The following is a 21835-nucleotide window of genomic DNA, read 5'->3' as shown; positions in this document are numbered from 1 at the left end:
CCTGTAGTTTTGTTTCTCATTTAGGTTTATGTACACTTACCTGTGGAAATATCATTTAGGTGCCTACATGGTATTTTACAAATAGGCAATCGAATGGTATAACTTGTATTTGTAAAGGGGAGTGTTCGCATGGATAGACTATAGGCAAAACAGACACTTAGGTGGGCAACTTACAAAATATTTTAAGATGCCTGTGGTCCTACTATACACTTCTCCCTCCGTATTTGCGGTTTCAGCATTTGCGGTTTCAATTATTCACGGTTTTTAGCTTGCTGGCTCCTCCCCCACAAATTACATCAGCTTGCTTAGAGAAATCGCTGATTCCAAGCATTTACAGAGAAAATCGCTGATTCCCAGCACTTTCTTCACCATGTTTTGCCTCTCCTTCAGGAACAGGCCAGGTCTCCCACCATGTTATTTGCGGTTTCACCATATTCACAATGGTTTTTAATATAAAACAGCGAATATGGAGGGAGACATGTATTTATTTATTTATTATCTGCCTAAATCTTAGGCGGCTTACAATTTAAACATTCATAATCACTAAAACAAACAGACATTAAAAATATCATTTTATATCACCCATAAGCTGTGATAAAAATACAGAGAGCTCTCCAAATTGTTATATCTTTTGTTTAGCAAAATACCCGGACAATTAACAATTTCATAAACCTCAACACATTTGTTACATAAACGTAAATTCCCAGGCATAGCATTCCACATAACTGGACCTGCCACTGAAAAAGAGGGCTTTGCTGTATCAACATAATGTACTCCTATTTATGCTAGGTCTATGGTAAGTGTAAATGGGGGTACCAAAACATTCATTAAGAACGCTTACCCCCTCTTTTACAAAGGTGCGCTATGCTTTTTAGCATGCGGTAAATATTAGTGTGCACTAAACGTTAACGCGTGCATGTTATCCTATGGACGCTTTAGCGGTTAGCCCACGCGTTGATTTAACATGTGCTAAATCCACGCTAAAACGCTTAGCACCTTTGTAAAAGAAGGCCTTAGGCACCCAAATGTCCATACAGAATGGTCTCTCACCCCGCATTACTGGGGGCACCTAAATGGAGTCGCCCTGTTGTACAATTGCCCCACAGTTACTGGACTTGCTTGGCATCATGTTACTTTATAATGCTGCTATGGTTAGGTTTTTGTATTAACAGCTTAGTCAACGGTTGTCAAGCTGGCAGAGAATTAAGGGTGATGTTGAGTGTGTCTTTTTTAAGACACATTATGAGAAGTTAGGATTTGTCTACAGCATTGTTAAATAGTATATATATATATTCTTTTCTATTTTTTTTAATTTTTTTTTTGCTGTAGCTGCTAACAGTAAATGGATCCAGGATCATCCAGAGTGTGCCTACAACTTGGTGAATTCTCCACATCTGAAAGCAGCCTGGGTCCTGGACAGGGCTCTCTGGCATTTGACCTGTGATGTGGCCAATGGGAAGTATAAAGGCAGAGGAGTGCCGCCTTTGATTGAGAATGAGCAGCAGCTGAATGTGAGTAAGGGCTGTGGTGTTTTCTTCAGCATCTAGACCTGTGATATCAACCAACAGAAAAACTACACTCAGAGCCAATTTTATAAGCCTCTGCATGGTTTTAGGCATGAACAAATTTGTGTAAATGTGCTTCCATTACATCACAGAGATCGTAGACTTGTGGGTTATGCTCATCTACCAGCAGGTGGAGATGGAGAGAACAACGAGCTCTGCCATAAAGGATCCTGCATATTAGCCTTCCCCTGCAGTATTCTCTCTGTCTCAGCAGGTGGGATGGTCATAAGTTGTGCAGCTCTCTGTATGGTGCTTGCACTTGGCCTATTCCAGGGGTAGGCAATTCCGGTCCTCGAGATCAGGAGCCAGGTCTTGTTTTCAGGATATCTACAATGAATATGTATGAGATGGATTTGCATGCACTGCCTCCTTGAGATGCAAATCTATCTCATGCATATTTATTGTGGATATCCTGGAAACCTGACCTGGCTCCGGCTCTCGAGGATTGGAATTGCCTACCCCTGGCCTATTCCCAGGATCAGTTGAGCTGGGAGTTTAGTCTAGTATTTATCTGTTTTGGTCAGGTAACACCTGGTAGTGTTTTCCAATTGCTACCTATACAGAGCTGCACAGGTTATGACATCCACCTGCTGAGAGAGAGAGAAAAAGTGCTCTGCCATAAAGGATCATGTGCAGTAGCTTTCCCTCAGTATTCTCTCTACTTCCACCTGTTGGTAGGTGGGCATAAATCTCTGGATTGATCTCTTGGGTCTAAAGGAAAGAAAATTCAGGTAAGAACTAATTTTTCCATAAGTGGCAATGTACATGTATATATGACCTCAAGGACCGACCAGCATAAATGTAATTACAGTGTTTGAATGACTTTTACTTCCACTGTGGGCATGCACATAGGCAGAGTTCTTGCAGGTTGTAGGCAGTGAAAGCAACTCCATGCATGAATTATAAAATACCATAATTCATGTAGGCACAGTCATTTATACCAACCATACGACTGGTGTGAAAGATTTACACCTTAAATTAAGGATCGTTTTTGGCTGCTGACTGGGTAAGGGATAATCTTCTAGTGATGAAAGTGTTTAAAATGAATATTTTCATGATCATAGGAAGGTCTGATCAAATCTAGTTTTGAGGGTACTCCAACTAGTACAGTAGATAGGATCTATACTGGCTTTTGTAACCTGTTGAGTTAAATGATCAGAAACAAAAAATAATTCTTGGGAGCAAAACATAAATTCTCGAGCATTAAAATGAAAATTCCGCCATATATCTTTCAACCCATATGAATGCACAAGATTTTCCAGACCTAATGATTTTAACTGTCTGCTCGGTTGCATATCCATTATTGGCTCCATAACAGCATTGAAGTCTCCAGCTACTATTAAATTAGTCGTAGCCAGTGACAGAATTGTTTGCTGGAGATTTTTGAAAAATTCTACCTTATTAGTATTCGGTGCATAGATATTAAGTAGCGTCAGTATATCTTTTCCTGAAGTCATTTTAACATAGAGCCATCTACCCATTGGGTCAGCCCGAAAGTTATCAAATGTAGCAGAGATCCTCTTACTGATCAGGATTGCCACACCTGCCTTCTTTCCTACTGCCGGAGAAGAAAAACAATATTTTACCCATCCTCCTTCTAATTTGGCCACCTCCATCGTGGAGAAATGCGTTTCCTGCAAAAAATAAATATCATCTTTTTGGATTTTCAAAAAATTAAGAACCTTCTTCCTTTTGATAGGATGATTAAGCCCATTTACAGTTAATGGAAATAACTTAAAAGCCATTTTATATTATATAAAGGTAATAAAGAATGAAAAACTAATATCATTTTCCCCCAAATCAAAAAAATATTTCCACACACTTCCAGGACCCCCCCTCCATAAATTCCCCCAACCATCCTTCCTCCTCTCATCCCTGTGCATACCATGAAAGCTTGGGTGAAAGCATATAGACTAGCAATTCTCCTCCCCTTAGTCACCAAAGATTCCTTCCCAAAATTATCATCCAAGTATATATAATTAATTAAAAGCCCTTATATTCCTTCCATAACTAATTAACTGTACCCAGAGTATATTCCCTGCATTTTCCCCTTTCCCTTCTTAATAGATTTTATCAACTTAATAAACCAAAACACAGTACCTTAACAGTATATCATGTCATTTAGAAATCAATAAGACAATTACTTAAATTACTAGACTTTAAAACTGAGAAGTTTAAAAACCATTTCATCTTACAAATTAAATAAACTTTTCAATTCATATAAAATAATTAATAGATAATAAGATCATTTCATTATTTCTCTATGCTAAACCAAACCCTTCCTTGAACCAGGTCATTAAATTCATACCCCTTTCATTGAAATCTTCAGTAAATTAGAAATAAAATTATTATGAACTCAACTTACCATATCTCTTATCCCCTAAAAGATGATGATATACCTCTTAAAAACCCAATTATCTTTCCCCTTATTACCAATATCCTGGAGAAAAATACATCAATCCCAATAATAATTGAATAGTCAACATCAATATGTTCGCTATACTGCAATAGTAAAGTGGAGATGAAGTGGTATACAAACCTAAGGATTAGATTAGATTATAATAGTACTAAATTCATACCCCTTTCATTAAAATTTTCAACAGATTAAAAACAAATTATAATGGACTCAACTTATTATGTTCATTTATCCCCTAAAATATTATAATATCATAAGACCAATTTAATTTATTAGATTACCTACCTAATCTTCTCCAGTCATCATATGCATGTTCCTAATAACCAATTAAATACATAAGAGATATTAGATATCCTGATGACCCCATATTGAATAAATATACAGTATATCATGATAGGTTTTGCTTTTAGTCTTACTCATCCATTTAAGAAATCAAAATATAAACATATAGTAAAACCACACTCTTTGAAATGATTGCAATCCATCTTTCTGCTTATAAGTTAAAAAATCCATGTTTCTGTACGTTAACCTAGCAGATCTTCGACTTTCTAGAAATCTGCATAGTTCTCCGGATCCTTGTCTTGATCCTTGTCAGTAGATCTATTAAATAGCCTTTCACCTCCATTAGTTAGATACTAATCAAAGAATAAAATCAGCGCCAGGATCTTCATACCCGTGATGAATTTCAAACTGATCAATGAACTTCTTTACATTTAAAAAAATAGTAGAACGTTACCTCCTGTTCCTCCGATTAAGAATCCATTCAAAGTTTTTGTCAGATACCCCCTGTTTTTCGCCAGTTCAATCAATTCAAGCGTATTGTCACATTCTTATGCAAAGGTCTCAGGTACCTCTCCTTTACCAATTTAGCCATCTCGGGCATATAATGAAAAGTATTTCCCAACTCCGATACGCTGTTGTCACATTCTTCTCTAAGGACAAAAGTACTAAAATCGCTTTTCTTATGTGGGGAATAATATAATGGCTTTATTAAAGTACCATTTAGGGTATTTTACCCCTTTCCTTCTTAATTCATTGGTTCTGCATATTGAGTAATATATTCCTGCAGCTTTTCTGGGTCCTCATAGTGACTTGTTTTATTGCCATGAGTGACCCTCATAACACCTTGGTAAAGTAACTCATATTTTGCCCCCAGTTGCCTAAGTTGTGGCCGAAGAAGCAAGAATTTCTTTCTCAGATTTGCCGTGGCCTTAGCAAAATCAGGCAAAAACAGTACTTTTGATTCCTGCCATTTCAAGTTCCTACTTTCTTTTGCCGCCTGCAATATCTCCATAGCCAGTTGAAATCTGAGATTTCAAAGAATCAACGGCCTGGGGTCTGTGTGGCGGTTAGACCCATGTGATGATATTGCGATAGGCTCTTTTGATTTCAAGCGGGTATTTAAAATTAAGAGCCAGTGATTGCAGAATAAAGTCTTCCAAAAATTTTATTGGTTCGGCACCCTCTGCTCTCTCAAGGAGGCCTAACAAACTTATATTATTTCTTCTGACCCAATTGTTGCTGTCCTCCAGCTCTTTAGTCAGACAGAGAATGGATTTATGGTCCATCTGACTTTGTATTAATTTTGCCTCATTAGTTTCTATCTGACTCTCCAATTGATCCACATGGGCATTAGAAATTTATAACTATCTAGTGAAATTCACCACCTCTTCTTTAACCTCGTTAAGCTTTCCAGCATTACTTTGTAACAGCTCTTTAATGCAGCGTAGCTCATCCATTAACTCACTGTTGTCTGTAGAATCCTTAGGCAAGGGGACCTTTGAAGGCATTGCTCTTTTGGCTGTTCCTGCTGCCAAAAAAGCCATGTCTAACCTCGTTTGCCTTCCGGTTATCTTACTCAAACCAGTTAATCAATTTTGGGAAAATTTTTTTTTGAAAGATCTGATAAATTATGCTCTTTATGCCGTTACAGGAGGAGCAGTAAAATCACCCATTCATTCGCATCGGCATCCAAGCCTCACCCCTCAATTAATATATAATATTAATTATAGACATCTTTAAAAATTGTCCTCAATTTTTAAGCAATCTGTGTGGGTAAAATGATTTTGCTGAAAATTTGCTGGTTGAAAATCTCTCTAAACTTGCACAGTACGCATGCTTTCATCTGGGGAAAAAAGATACATTCAGGGAAGAGAAGAGTGTTTTAATCAGGTGGGTGGTAAAACAACACATGTAAAGCCTGTAGGCACTTTCAGCAGCCATTTCTGTACACTTGCTAATATTCAAAGAGAAAGTAGGATAACTTCTCCTTGAAAACTGGCCACAATAACTTTGTGCAAAAATTGCCCATGCACATAAGAAAAATAATGCAGGTTATTCAAAACTGCCCAGTTATGTATAGCTTATGACTGGCCACTGAAAAGTTTTCAGCCCAATCAACAAAGTTAGGGCAGCCTCCATCAAGGGCTATACACTCAGGCCTCCTTTTACGAAACTGTGATAGCAATTTCTAGTGCAGGGAGCCACATTGAGTTCCTATGAGCATCGGGAGCAGCACTGGCTATTCAGCACGGCTCCCCATGCTAGAAACTGCTATTGCAGTTTCGTAAAAGAGAGGAGGGGGTTAGTCGAGTGATTTTTCACTTTTTTTTGTTCTATCAGAAAAATATGGAATGAAAAATGTGGAAAATTGCTGGACTGTGTATATAGCCCCTGAAGAAGACTGCCCCAACTTTGTTGGTTGGGTTGAGAACTTTTCAGTGATCCCCACCACCGTATCTTGAAAACATGCTTATAGCTTAATTAATCACACTGTTCTCTCTGTGATGATCAACTTTATAATTTCATTAAACTCGTAGCTATAAACATCCAATATCCACAAAAATACTATGAGTGAATATGCAACTTGTATAGCTTAATAAATTTCTTTATATCAGAAGCCTCAGTTATACCCCCTCTTCCGCTGCATTAATTGTTTAGCTGGGAGTTCTGGGTGGTCAATGTCACTGGCCTCTTATTTTTTAACGCTGCATATTTTAGCAATAACCTTTAATAATTTTTAGGACCAAGTATTATAAAGTTTTTAACTTAGCTTTATCACTTTCAACTTGGTTTCATTAACTCTAAACACTAGAGTGAGTCGGATGACATTAGCGGCACTGGGAATTCCTTGATAAAGCATATGCGAAACATGTTGGACTCTCAGGTTGTAGTTAATGAAGCCAAGTTGAAAGCGATAAAGCTTAGTTAAAAATTTTATAATACTTGATCCTAAAAATATTTAAAAATTATTAAAGATTATTGCTAAAATATGTAACGTTAAAAATAAGAGGCTGATGATGATTGACCACCCAGAACTCCCAGCTAAACAATTAATGCAGCGGAGGAGGGGATGTAACTGAGGCTTCTGATATAAAGAAATTTATTAAGCTATACAAATTGCATATTCATTCGTAGTATTTTTGTGGATATAGCTTAATTAATGCCACATAAAGATTGAAAATGTATAAAGTAAAATGGAGTATGGGTTTCATTGTTTCTTTTTCTGCAGTGCATTCGTGGAATCATGTGGGAGGATATTTATCCCAAAATAAAACTCTGGGAATTTTATCAAGTGGATGTTTCCAAAGCTGTTAGTCAGTTCAGAACTCTTCTTGCCAAAGGTAAATGATGTGCTGCATGCTGACTGCAGTTAAATTGATTTCTTCAGTAGCAGACAAATCATAAAAGCAGAACAACAAAAATTAAAGTTCAGCTATCAGAAAGAATTCTAGGTTACATAGATTCTACACCAGTTGTGGGCAATCTTTTATATATAGAGGGCCATATAAATGTCAGTTCTAACCCAAGTATAAATAAGGGGCAAATAATACATTTAAAAAATTCCTCATCTGTTGCTGTGGTGGGATGGGCAGAACCAGAGTACGGCAGGGAAAGCTGAAGATGCAAGCATGCTGGGAGTTGGAGCCTTCCTGTGCAACCAGAGGTGTTGCTCATGTGTGTGTAGTCTGGGCCGCAAAGAAGTCAAGAGGAATGGTTTTGTGGCAGGAACGAGGCCTGGATTTCCCTCCTTTGGGTTGGTGCAAGGGCGCACATTTGCTTGAATGCCAGCTCACGCTGGGAACTGGGAGAACTGGTTTTAAAACTATTGAAAGTCCCAAATGGGTTTCGGGGAAGAGTGCTGCCAGAGGCAAGACTAGGAAAGCCTGGGAAGGCTCTCCCTAGCCTGATGGAAAGGACAGCTGGGGCCTACAGTCTGGAGAAACAGTTAGCTACATGAAGCACTGGAGCTGGTTCAGTTTACAGAGCGTTCGGTGGAGTGCATCCTGGAGTGAGGAGAAAAGGTAGGAAATTGCTTGGGGGAGGATATTTTGTGTAGTTTGTCACTGGCTCGTGACTGCAGCTCTCTCATACTACTGCAGACAGGGATAAGGTGCTCAACATTCTAAACTGTTTTTTTAGTCAGTTGAGAGGGAGATCTTGATGGGAGAAGTGTCCCTCTCACTGATCCTTGCTAAACCTTTTAGAATTTGTCAAAAATTGGCAAAATTCTGATTTGTGGATAACAGGGAACACTTGGGGAATTTTAGTGTGTGACTGGAGTTATGTTTGGGTTCTAGTGTGGTAAAGAGATTGTGAAGAGCGACTAGTGCCCTAGATAAGTGTGAAGAGCTCTGCAGGAAATTAGTGGACTCTTGAATGAGGGAAAAATTAATTGAGAAATTGACCTCTGGGGAAAATAGCCAGAGTGATTATATTGTGAAACTTCTAAGACCCAGAGGTTCTCTGGCAGGGCTACACAGATAGCTTTTGCCCTGGTTACCAGAAAGATCTGACTTTAAAGTATTTCAATTAAAACATTATAGTTTTATATATATATATATATATTTTTTTTTTTTTAATTTATTCAATTTTTCTATACCGTTCTCCCAGGGGAGCTCAGAACGGTTTACATTAATTTATTCAGGTACTCAAGCATTTTTCCCTGTCTGTCTCGGTGGGCTCACAATCTACCTAATGTACCTGGGGCAATGGGGGGGGGGGGATTAAGTGGGATTAAGTGACTTGCCCAGGGTCACAAGGAGCAGCATGGGTTTGAACCTACAACCCCAGGGTGCTGAGGCTGTAGCTTTAACCACTGTGCCACACATTCCAAGAATCTCGGAGAGAATGGGAACCCAAAGGCCTTGAGCATGCACAGATGCTCAAGGCCCAGCAAAAAGAAGGCAGATCTTCAGGCACCGGCATGTCCTGTGCGTTGGTGCCGGTGCCAAGTGGGGGTAAGGAATGTGATTGGGTGGGTGGGTGCCTGGGGGATGCTGGATCGCGGTGGGGGGGTACCAGATCGCGGGGGGGGCGCCACGTGCCGGGGGATAATGGATCACGTGGGGGGGTGACACAGGCGGGGGGAGATGGCGAATCACACGGGGGGCCTTCATGAGCGGGGGGAGCAATGCCGGTTCTTGGGGGGGTAGAGCAACGCCGCTGGCCTCGGGGGGGGGGGGTGGGTGGGAACGAATCAAGCGAGTTTCCCTTAGTTCCTATGGGGAAACTCGCTTTGATATACGAGTACTTTGGTTTACGAGCATGCTTCTGGAATATATATATATATATATATATATATATATATATATATATATATATATATATATATATATATATATATATATATATATATATATATATATATATATATATATATTTTTTTTTATTAGTTTTCAAATGTAGATTCAAACATTGTAACAAAACAACATTATAATACAAATATTATGACTATTCAATCATTTTATACACATTGTTTCAATACTATTTTAAAAATATAACTAACCCCTCCTCCCTTTTCTTACCATCCCTCCTCCTCTCTCCCAGGACTACTAAAAATAAAAAAATTAAATTAGATTAGATTAAAATCTATCAATCAAAACAAAACTTCGTGCTGTAGGAGATAATGTATTTAAAAAGGGTTGCCAAATCGTGATCAACATTCTTCCCTTTTTAGTGTCCCATTCGGATATAGACATGCATTCCATTATTAAGAGATGTAGCATATTGGAATGCCATTGGCTATAGGTAGGGTATAGGTAGGGTATATCGATCCTATCCAAAGAGAAAGGATGACTTTTAAACCTGAAAGCATAACTCGTTTCAGAAAGCCTTTAAGTCCTCTGGGAATAGGATGCTGTAGATCAAATAGCCAAAGTATGCTATAACTATTGCAATGCCATCTTGTATTCCACATGCCACTAACTCTAGAAAAAATTATAGACCAAAATTGGTGAACATAAGGACAAATCCAAAGCATATGAGATAAATTGGCTTTAATGTGACCACACTTGGGAAAAGAACCTTCCGAGATAAATGTTGCACGAAAAGCACATCAAGATGCTATATATAAATGACAAATAAATTTATACCCCATTTCAAAATATGATATATCAGGTAATATTCTATGTATTAATTTCAAAAACTGTAAATAAATAATTTAACTCTACATACATTCCAAGCTTAAGCCACCTTGGTATAATCTAATGATGGAGAAAAATCCATAAGAGAGTGTCTGAAGTATCTTAAAGGTACTATTAGTTGAGATTCCAACCAATATAAATCTAATAAAAGTTCATACACCTTAGTAAATAAATTTAAAGTTGATAATGAATTTATATAATATTTGAGTTGCATATAAGAAAAAATATCAAAATTGGTCCAACCACGATTAGTACGCAATTGAGAGAGATCTGGTAAAGTACCATCCTCATTTAGAAGCTGATACAAATAAATAATGGGTCCCTTCTTTGTTATCTGGAATCTAGTTGATGTCATACTAGGATGAAAAAAACCATTGCCTCAAATAGGTAACAAAGGAGTAGAGTGAAAATCTATACCCATCTGATTGCAGACTTGTTTCCATGTGGATCTTAAGGGAGCAAGAAAAAAATAATATGGATTCCCCAGAACAGCAGCCACTATTCAAGGAGTATGTAAAATATAATTAAAATGATAAGGTTTCCAAAACTTAAGTTCCACTGGAGTCCATGAGAAATAAGAAGTGGATAAGAACCAATCATGTATATGACACATGTGGCATGCCTCTATAAAGCGTCTTAATGACAACATACCCATTCCTCCCTTATCAATTGGTAAAACCATCGTACTAAGTAATCCACAAATTAATTTGTAACCCAAAGAAATCCACAAATTAATTTGTCCAATTGATGTTCTATTTTCCTACAAAGAGATAAAGGCAACATCTGAAAAACATATAACCATTGAGGTAATACCAACATGTTATAGAGAGCAATGCGGCCCTTTAAAGAAATAGGAAGATGACACCAAGCCAATAGATGAGATTTAGTTCTATCCAATAAGGGTTATATATTGAGATCATGAAGTTGAGAAATATCTTGTGGAATAGTGATCCCCAAATAAACAACTTTCTCAGATGACCAAGTGAGTTGGAGAGTGCTACGCCAATAAGTAGGTAAACTAGGATGGAATGGTAGAGCTACTGATTTTCGATAATTTAACTTTAATCCAGAATGAAATCCAAATTCATTTAATACATCAAGCAAAGAGATAAAGGCAACATCTGAAAAACATATAACCATTGAGGTAATACCAACATGTTATAGAGAGCAATGCGGCCCATTAAAGAAATAGGAAGATGACACCAAGCCAATAGACGAGATTTAGTTCTATCCAATAAGGGTTATATATTGAGATCATGAAGTTGAGAAATATCTTGTGGAATAGTGATCCCCAAATAAACAACTTTCTCAGATGACCAAGTGAGTTGGAGAGTGCTACGCCAATAAGTAGGTAAACTAGGATGGAATGGTAGAGCTACTGATTTTCGATAATTTAACTTTAATCCAGAATGAAATCCAAATTCATTTAATACATCAAGCAGATGTGACAAAGAACTTACTGGATTAGTTAAGATAATCATCTGTAAACGCTAATACTTTTAATTCATGACCCATTACAAAGAGACCAGTTAATTGAACATCTCTCTTCAAAGTACGAAAGAGCAGTAAAGAAGAAACAATAGCGGAGAAAGAGGGTCAGATTGAGTGATGCAATCTGGCCAAGTAAAGCTATGTGACCATACACTCATTGAAAGCCCAACAGCCTCAGTCACTGCATAGCACTGACAAATGTCAGACTGAGCTGCATTTGATAAAAATTGCAAAAAGGAATTCTGGTTGTTATCAAAACAGAAACAGGACCAGTTAGGGTTATGTGCCATTTAAAATTGGTTTAAGTAAAACCTAAGCTTCGGTAGAGTGTAAGGATATTAAGCTTTGTCATAAACATCGTCATAGCTGAAATAGTTAAATGAGTCCTAAAAGCACTTCTCACCCTCTTGGACATGTGCTCTGTCTTTTAATTAGTGTTTTAAAATAAAATAAAAAGAAAAGAAAGCTCTCTCATTCTTATCAGAGAATGGCTGCTATGAAAAAGGGGTGCACCACTAAGATGGGTTTAAGTAGGAATCAATAATTAGCCTTTCTTCTGACTAGTTAGGACCAGCTTTCCTGAACAGGACATCCACATGCATTACCTGTGGGAATGCATACAATTAGTTCCCAGATAGGATTTTAAGTTAATTATTACAGACAGTGTAGTAGGTAAGGAGCCAAGGTGTTAGCAGAGTATTGGGAACAGTGAAGGAGAAAAACAGAAGTCATCCCTCATCCTGGTTCTTGAACATTGCTTGCTGGCCCGCACAAGAGAATTTGTCATTGAAGATAGGCAGTTAAATGACTTAAGGTGACCGATCAGAGTGTACACATTAAAACAAAATAAAGAACAGTCAGGAGATTCTGAAATCCATGATTAGGAGAGTTGTTAGAAGATCCTGTAAGAGAAAGAAACTTTAAGGGATCCTTTTGCTAAGGTGCGCTAGTGTTTTTAGCGCACGCAGGAAATTACCTTGTGCTACGCTTCTAGAACTAACGGCAGCTCAATGCTGATGTTAAGATCTAGCGCGCGGGGCAATGTAGCGCGCGCTATTCCGTGCGTTAAAGCCCTAGTGCACCTTAGTAAAAGGAGCCCTAAGTATCGAGTTCTAAATTGAGCTAGCTTAATTGGGGAAATCCTGAAAACCCGACTGGATTGCGGCCCTCAAGGAGGAACTTTGAGACACCTGGTTTAGAGGGACTAATAGATAGAAAATTAGCAGGTAAGACCTAATTTTTCCTTATAATGCTTCCGTATCATTCAATGGTGTGACCTCACCTTGATGGGGCAGAATTAAAGGATAGGCAAAGTAGGCACGTGCCTCGAGCCTGAAAGCTTCGGTGGGGGTGGGGTGGGGGGGCGGGGGGGAGGCCCAGTGTGCGCGCGCGCGCTGATCCAATGACATTACCATGTGTAGCCACACTAATGTCCTGCTATTACAGTAACGTGTTGGGGGTGCACATTGTCTGCATCCATCATTTATTGTTTTCTTGAGACTTGTGGCATAACAAAGAAGCCCGGCTGATGGTTGCCATTGAAAGAAATAGGGAGGACTCTGTGCTTTAGAGTCCAGTGCCGTGGCAGAATGAAGGGGTGCACACTGCACAGCCTGAGCGCTGAAGATTTGGCCCATGTATGGCCTCGGGAGATAGGAGTAACAGGAATCGCTGCCTTTTGGGTCTATACATGTGGTTGAGCCAAGTGAGAATGACCCAAACAGAAAAGAGTTGCTTGCTGTAGGAGCCATGAGGAAGCAGGTATGAAATGGACAAATGGACTAACTTGGTGCAAACAAAAGTGAGCTGAAGAGTAGTTTGAGTCTGGGTATGGAAGTGTGTGACATTGAATCTTGGAGAGAGGATTTGAGCTGGGGGAGCTGGCTAGAGTGATATGAGGGTGTACTAAGCCTGGAGTGTGTGGGGGGGGCAGCATGGTATGGAGGGGGAGTGCTAGAGAATGACACGGGAACAAATTTTTCCCTGTCCCCGCACAAACTCAGTTTCCCTGTCCTGTCCCCGCAAGTTTTGTCACTGTCCCTACCCCATTCCTGTAAGCTCTGACTTAACTGCACAAGCCTCGAACAATTATGATTTTAAAGTGTTTAAGGCTTGTGCAGATGAAGACGGAGCTTGCAGGAATGCGACAGAGACAGGAAAAGAACTTGCCGGGATGGAAAAATGAGTTCTTGTGGGGACGGGGAATATTTTGTGTCAGTGTCATTCTCTAGGGTGTACTAAGCCTTGGAAGGAGCAAGAATGATCTCACTGGGGGTATTAAGCTGGAGGGGAGTTAAGGGAATTAAGTTAGTCATGAAATCCAGAAGATCAGGCTTTTAACTAGTCAGCCTTCTCTTTGGATCCTTTTCCGCTGCCTTGGTTGGGCTCTGCCCTAGCCAGATACCTTTGCTCTGCTGCCTTGCCTCGGAAGGTAGGGACTTTTTTCTTCACAGTAAAATTGGATATGGAGCTCTTCTCTGAATCCAACTTTAAGAATCAATCTGCTTGGGTCTATACAGAGATAGGCCAAGACAGGATTAGGAGGACACCTCCAGTTCCAACTTTTATATGAAGGGAAAAAAACCCCCCCAACATTTTAAAATAAAGAGAAAAAAAAGAAATCAAGTGGAAATAAAAAGAAAATAAGCAAGCAGGTAAATAAATAAATGGTGGCAGAGAGTGGAAGGGGCCGGTTTATGGGGCAGGGACAGAGAGGGGCTGGGACAGAAGGCCCAGTATACTTGTGAAGGACCACAAAGGCCTTATAGATAACCCCGCTAACTATAGACCCATCGCCTCAATACCAATATACGTCAAACTTATAGAAGGACTAGTTGCACAAATTACCTGGAAGACCACAATCTTCTCCACCCCTCTCAATCGGGATTCAGATCCAACCACAGCACGTAGACTTTACTAGTAACCCTACTAGACACAGCCCGACAGCACCTCAGCAAAGGCAGAAGGATGCTGATAATTCAACTCGATCTATCTGCAGCATTCGATCTGGTCAACCACACCATCCTACTGCAGACACTAGAAGCCATAGGGATCTCAGGCAGGGTATACAATTGGTTCGAAGGATTCCTTAAATACAGATCTTATAGAGCAAAGTCAAACAATCTTAAATCAGAACCATGGTCCAACCCCTGTGGAGTTCCTCAAGGATCACCTCTCTCACCTACTCTCTTCAACCTCTTCTTATCCTCCATTGGGTCTACCCTAGACAATCTGAATGTAACTTTATTCAGCTACGCTGACGACATCACCATACTCCTACCCTTTGATGCTCCTGACCCAACTTCTACAGAAAAATTGGAAAAAACCCTTTAAGCAGTGGAAAAATGGATGGCAGATCACAAATTGAAGCTGAACACTGACAAAACAAAATTTCTACTTCTTGAAAAGGAAAAGAATCCCTCCATCACAGAACTAGAAATAAACGCCTCCAAAAACCCTATACAACCTACCCTAAAACTCCTAGGAGTAACAATAGACAGATGCTGCATAATGCAGGCCCAAATCAACAAGACCACCCAGGAAGCATTTCTAACCATGCACAATTTAAGAAAAATCAGAAAATTCTTCGACAAAGAACAATATAGGCTAGTAGTCCAATCCCTAGTACTAGGTCTATTGGACTACTGCAACATACTCTATCTGCCTTGCCCTGCAACAATGATAAAACAACTACAGACAATCCAAAACACTGCACTCAGATTAATCTACTCACTGAGAAAATTTGACCACATCACCGCGGCCTACCTGGACTCACACTGGTTGCCAATGCAAGCACGAATTCAATTCAAACTATACTGTCTATTATTCAAAGCAATAAATGGCACAGCCCCCAATTACCTAAACAACCGCCTGTACCAAAACGCCACCACTAGGCAAAGAAGAACTAAGACCCCTTTTACCTACCCCCCACTCAAAGGCACCCAGCGCAAGAAGATATTTGACAGTCTGCTGGCGACGCATGCAGCGAAACTGGACCACACTATTTCCAACCTGCTGATAACAACAAACGACTACAAATATTTTTGCAAATAAATCAAAACCCACCTATTCAAAAAATTTATACAGATGGCTTAACCCCAACCGGACCCCCCTCAACGCAACTCCCCCCCCTCCTCCCCCCTTCACCAGTTCCCTTCTCTTTAGCCTCAAGCATGTCAACTGCTTCCCTAACGGTATATATACTGGATCTGCACTATTTCCTATTTGTACAGCATCTTGTAGCTCTTGAAATATACAGCTCCATTATTCTTGTAACTTCTCCTGGAAATGACCAGAATTCTCTCTGTAATTATCCTGGAAATGTCCAGTTCTCTCTTTTGTAATCCGCCCAGAACTGCAAGGTTGAGGCGAAATAGAAATCAGTAATGTAATGTAATGTAATGAAGAATTAATCCTGCTCTGCACCTTGAGTACTGTGTGCAGTTCTGGTTGTTATATCTCAAAAAAGATATAGTGGAATTAGAAAGGGTTCAAAGAAGGGTGACCAAAAAATGATAAAAGGAGATGGAACTCCTCTAATATGAGGAAAGGCTAAAAAATTGGGGGGCTTTTCAACTTTCAAAATTGATGGTTAGGGGAGGAAATATGATTGAGGTTTACAAAAGCCTGAGTGGGGTAGAACAAGTAAAAGTGAATTAGATTTTTTTTACTCTTTCAGAAAGTACAAAGGCTAGGGGGATACTCAATGAAGTTACATGATAATCCTTTTTAAACAAATAGAAGGAAATGTTTATTCATTCAATGAATAGTTAAACTCTGGAATTTGTTGCTAGAGGATGTAGTTACAGGTTAGCAGCATATCTGGGTTTAAAAAAAGGTTTGGACTTGTTCCTGGAGAAAAGTCCATAGTCTGCTATTGAGGTAGACATGGGGGAAGCCACTGCTTGCCTTGAGCTAAGTAGCATGGCATCTTGTTACTATATGGGATTCTGCCAGGTATTTGTGACCTGAATTAGCCCTATCAGGCCAGTATCCTGCTTCCATCAGTCTGACCCAGTATGGCTGCAGTAGAGATAACAACAGCATGATAAAGTTAAAAACTTTCCCCTTTTCAAGATTTTTGTTGAGCCAGTTTCTCTGTAGGTGCTAATACTTTTTATTGGACCCTGAATATGTCCATATGTAAGCTATTGATACCAGTTTTCAAGATGCTACATTAACCCACAGTCCTACTAATATGTAGGCAAACATCAATGCACTTTGTTTAGAATGCTTTTTAGAAGGCTTATTATATAGAAAGGCCTTAAACGTATATCAGCCCTATAAATGCAAACAAAATGGATAGAGGGAAGATAATTCAATAAATGTATGAAATAATCAAGCCATCAATTCTAGCAACATTCAACTGGAATAAAGGCCATAATAGCATCTGATATAACAAATCTAAATCATCTGATAAAACAAATCTGATAAAACAAAGTGCATATTCATAAAACGTGCATTTGACTAAATTATCTTGAGAAGTGTAGATAAATTATATGACAACGTGATAAATTATATACAACACAGCTAACACTTAGCTTATTCTGAGGTGGAACCTGCCACCATCAACTCTCCATCATATCAACGTTGATGGTGGCAGGTTCCACCTCACAACAAGCTAAGTTTTGCCTTTTCCATAAATGTTAGCTGTGTTGTATATAATTTATCTACACTTCTCAAGATAATTTAGGCAAATGCACGTTTTAGGAATATGCAATTTTAGCTTTCTCTACACACAGTGATACTTATATAAATTTCAAAAAACTTTATATATTTTCATATAAGTTAATCAGGTTCTATGCACATGCACTTTATGTATTTCAGAAATCTTTTAATGTTATAAATTTATTGCATTTTAATATAATAGAAATTTAAAATGAATTAATAATTTAGGTTTTTGTACACAAACGCGTTTACCGCTTCACAATTTTAAAAGTATTTAAGATTAATGTTGATAATAATAGTAAATTTAATAAATTTAGTGATTACAATAATTAAAGGGTATTAAATTAAATCAAATTAAGTAGATTAATTTTTTTGTCGGTAGGGGGTGGTGGACATAAATGATTACAACAATATACAAGACAGGAACTTGGAATGGTATACATCATAAGAGGTTCCAAAGATTGAAGTCTGTATGATTTATGGTATGTCCACCACAGTTTCCTTTAAATACTCAATAAGGATTATGACCAGTGTTCCCTCTAAGCGGGCGGGTGTTGTGAGCAAACTTTTTTCACCGTGAGCCAAAAATATCGGGCGCCAGCAAGTTATGAGCCAACTCGCCCGATTCTCCTCTCGCCGCCCTGCCATCTGCCGTACGCCTCTTCCGATCGTGCGCTGTGACGAGAAACGTGTGCGCTGCGATGTAATATTTTGTGCGCCAGCGCACGCCAGCGCAGCTTAGCGGGAACACTGGTTCAAATGGTTTTATTTATTTCCCCAAATTTATTTTTGTTATACGCATTGAAAATATTTGATATTGCGTTTAAATCAAAATCTCAATAAACTTGAAACGAGTGCCCGTGAGATTGTGGGAGGGTTAAATACTCAAAACTTAGAAGTTTTTGCTTCGCCAGCTTTCTGGTATCTTTACATACAGTGGCGTACCTAGCATATGTAACATCCGGGGCCCATCATTTTTTGGCACCCCCCCCCATCTGTAAGAAATACATGATTTTTAGTAACAAACCACACGTCACACATGAGTACCTAGGAAAAGGCAGCATCTTACATATTGCAGTGAGCAGTACATCAATACACCCATTGTAAAACTAAACAAGCCAGACCAGCACAGATCAATCCTACACCGTCAATCCTAACAGAAAACCATGTCTTTCGAACACACAGAACACAGAAAACACCTTCGCCTAGTAAGGAATATGTAATCACAAACTAACCCCTCCCTCTTTTACAAAACTGTAGTGTGGATTTTAGCTACGGAGGTAACAGCTCTGATGCTCATAAAATTCTGAGCATCAGAGCTGCTACCACCAAGGCTGGTGCTAAAAACGCTTCACAGTTTTGTAAAAGGGGGGATAAAATAAAAATACATAGACAAAGGTTAAATTGAACCAGCAAGAAGCTGGACTCTGCATACAATGCTTCACAGAAACAGTGACACATGTCTCCTAAAGCAATAAATAAATAGAAATTTTTTTCTACCTTTGTCTTCTGTGGTTTCTCCTTTCCTCATCTTCTTGTAACTCTCTTCCTTCCATCCACTGTCTGCCGTCTCTCTTCCCCTATATGGCATCTTCTCTCCTTCTATGCCCCTTCCAGAAACTGTATGCCTCCCCCTTCCATCTCTCCTTTCACCCCATTGGTCTGGCATCTCTCTCCTCGCCTTCCCTCTCCCACACCTCTCCTCATAGTCTGGTATCTCCCCTTCCCTGATTCTCTGGCATCTCTCTCCTTTCCTTTTCTTCCATCTTTCGCTCCCCCTCCATGCTCTCACATCTCCCCCTTCCTTTTCCCTTAGACTGGCATACCTTCCTCCTACGCTCCAAGCCCTGGCATCTCCTTTAATTCCCTCCCTCATCTTCCTTCTCCCTCCAGCTGGGTACCGCAACACTCTTCCCTGCAGCTCTGCACTTCCCCACAATTGCCATGCTTCGGTTCCTCTTCTTCCTTCCTTCCTCCCCCCCCCCCCCCGCGGGACCCTGCGGCACCATCAACTCTTACTCCCTCTAATGTCGGCCCTGCAGCTCCAGACTTCCTCGCACCTTCTCCCCTCCCCCTTTGGATCGCTATTATTTTAAATGTTATAGCCGCGGAGCTGTATCCATCAGTGGAGATGTCTAACCTCGGCCTGCCCCGGAACTCTTACTGCAACAGTGACTTCCTGTTCCTGCCTAGACGGGCGTCTGCTGCAGTAAGAGTTCCGGGGCAGGCCGAGGTTAGACATCTCCACTGATGGATACAGCTCCGCGGCTATAACATTTAAAATAATAGCGATCCAAAGGGGGAGGGGAGAAGGTGCGAGGAAGTCTGGAGCTGCAGGGCCGACATTAGAGGGAGTAAGAGTTGATGGTGCCGCAGGGTCCCGCGGGGGGGGGGGGGGAGGAAGGAAGGAAGAAGAGGAACCGAAGCATGGCAATTGTGGGGAAGTGCAATCCCCCCAATGCGTCCCCTTACCTTACCGACGCGTGTGTGCGCTGTGAAGAGAAACTTTGCGCTGCGATGTAATATTTTGTGCGCGAGCGCAGGCCAACGCAGTTTAGCGGGAACACTGATTATGACTCAATTTCAATTATAATTTAAACATTTATGATGATATTTTCAGAATATTTTGATTTAGATTTGTTATATCAGATGCTATTATGGCCTTTATTCCAGTTATGAATGTTGCTAGAATTGATGGTTTGATTATTTCATACATTTATTGAATTATCTTCCCTTTATCCATTTTAGAAGGCTTATGGCCTTTTTTTTTTCTCTTTCATTCTTGACTGATAGTTTAGGTCTTTCCTATATGTTATGGAGTTCCTTTTCCTTTATCTAATATATGTTTTTATTGTTAGCCGCAGAGAACTGTTGTAAGCTTCTGTGGGATATCAAATTTTAAGCATAAACATAATATTTTTGAAGACTGTGTCATCAATGTAATGAGCCCATTGAAACAACTAGAAGTGTTCTAGTTTTCATATGTTTTGAAAATTCCTACATAAGTGTTAGACCCATACAGTGATAAATCAATAAGTAAGAAGTTGTTGAATTGGTAGGTTTGTACTCAGGTATAGCTGTATGGCTCTATCACTGGCAGGCAGAATGGTGTACTCTGGTAGCTGGATTAGATATGGGACCCAGCACTGTATACATAAAAGGGATCATTTTAATAACAGGGCTCTTAGGCTGTGAAGGCACACGGGTACATTTGTTAACGCCTAATTTATTAAGACAATACACGTTCTCTTTGTGAAATGTGCCGGTGGAATCTTTATAAAATTACTTCACAAAAAGCCGCCACACCGAAGTTACACTTCCTCCATGTAGGCATACCCCTAAAATTATGCACTGTGCATCAGTAGCAAGTATTTTTTGTATGTGTACTTCCAAGCAGTTTTGTAAGTACCTGTTTCTGTATGTGCATTGCTATTTTATATGCAAAATAGGTTTATAAAACCACCTACAGAACGGGTATGGGACAATATTCAAAGGAAGTTTTACATTCACTGATCACTAATGAAAGTATAAGTTCTTTTGCTGTGGGGTTTTAGCCCAAAAATCTATCTGAAAATCTTAACACACAGTCCCTATAATAAAAGAGCAGGTAATGATAGTGCCTGAATATTGCCATTTTGATACTTTTGTAGCCTATCTTGATAAACTGTGCCTTTAGCTTTGGCGGAATCCAAATACAAAAAACTGTGGAAACTACAATGTTCTTGACTTTCCTTTTATTTCTTGCAAAAATCTTCAAATGTTAAAAACTTGTCCACATTGATTACATTGAGATTCGATGGACCCGATACAGGGCGTGTTTTGGCAAACAAGCCTTCCTCAAGGGTCCAAGAAGGAAATGATGATGAAATATGCAAATGTGGAACTAGTTGTTCGAATGAAGTAACGATGCGAAGTCTAAAGCTAATGCACAGTTAAACTTCTTGGATCCTTGCGGAAGGCTTGTTTGCCGAAACACAGCCTGTGTCAGGTCCGTCGAATCTCAGTGTAATCAATTTGGACAAGTTTTTAACATTGAAGATTTTTGCAAGAAATAAAAGGAAAGTCGATTTCCACAGTTTTTTGTGTTTGGATTGGGTCTTCTTTTTCTTTTTTACCTTTGGTGGAGCAGTGACTGCATTAAATATATATATTTAACATTACTGAATATGCAGAGTACTTTAAGTACTAGATTTAGCAAATGATGCCCAAATTTGTACACTGAAAAACTGCATCCTGAAACCTAATGTAAATCCTCATATATAAACTAGGCA

At 39.4% G+C, this 21835-nt stretch overlaps 1 protein-coding gene across 6 annotated transcripts in view; it reads left to right on the top strand.

The window, feature by feature from the left end:
• The window catches only part of AGL (amylo-alpha-1, 6-glucosidase, 4-alpha-glucanotransferase), a 161033-nt gene that overhangs the window by 37909 nt on the left and 101289 nt on the right, over window positions 1-21835 (top strand). For all 6 annotated transcript variants that reach the window (XM_033916342.1, XM_033916343.1, XM_033916340.1 and 3 more), the window contains exons 6-7: window positions 1330-1511; window positions 7493-7604. In XM_033916342.1, the coding sequence (XP_033772233.1) occupies window positions 1330-1511; window positions 7493-7604 (294 nt within the window). The remainder of the gene's footprint in view (window positions 1-1329; window positions 1512-7492; window positions 7605-21835) is intronic.

This window comes from Geotrypetes seraphini, chromosome 12, assembly GCF_902459505.1.
Source record: "Geotrypetes seraphini chromosome 12, aGeoSer1.1, whole genome shotgun sequence".
NCBI classification, from domain to species: Eukaryota; Metazoa; Chordata; class Amphibia; order Gymnophiona; family Dermophiidae; genus Geotrypetes; species Geotrypetes seraphini.
Note: the sequence above shows the minus strand (reverse complement) of the source record. Positions and strands in the feature narration are given on the sequence as shown.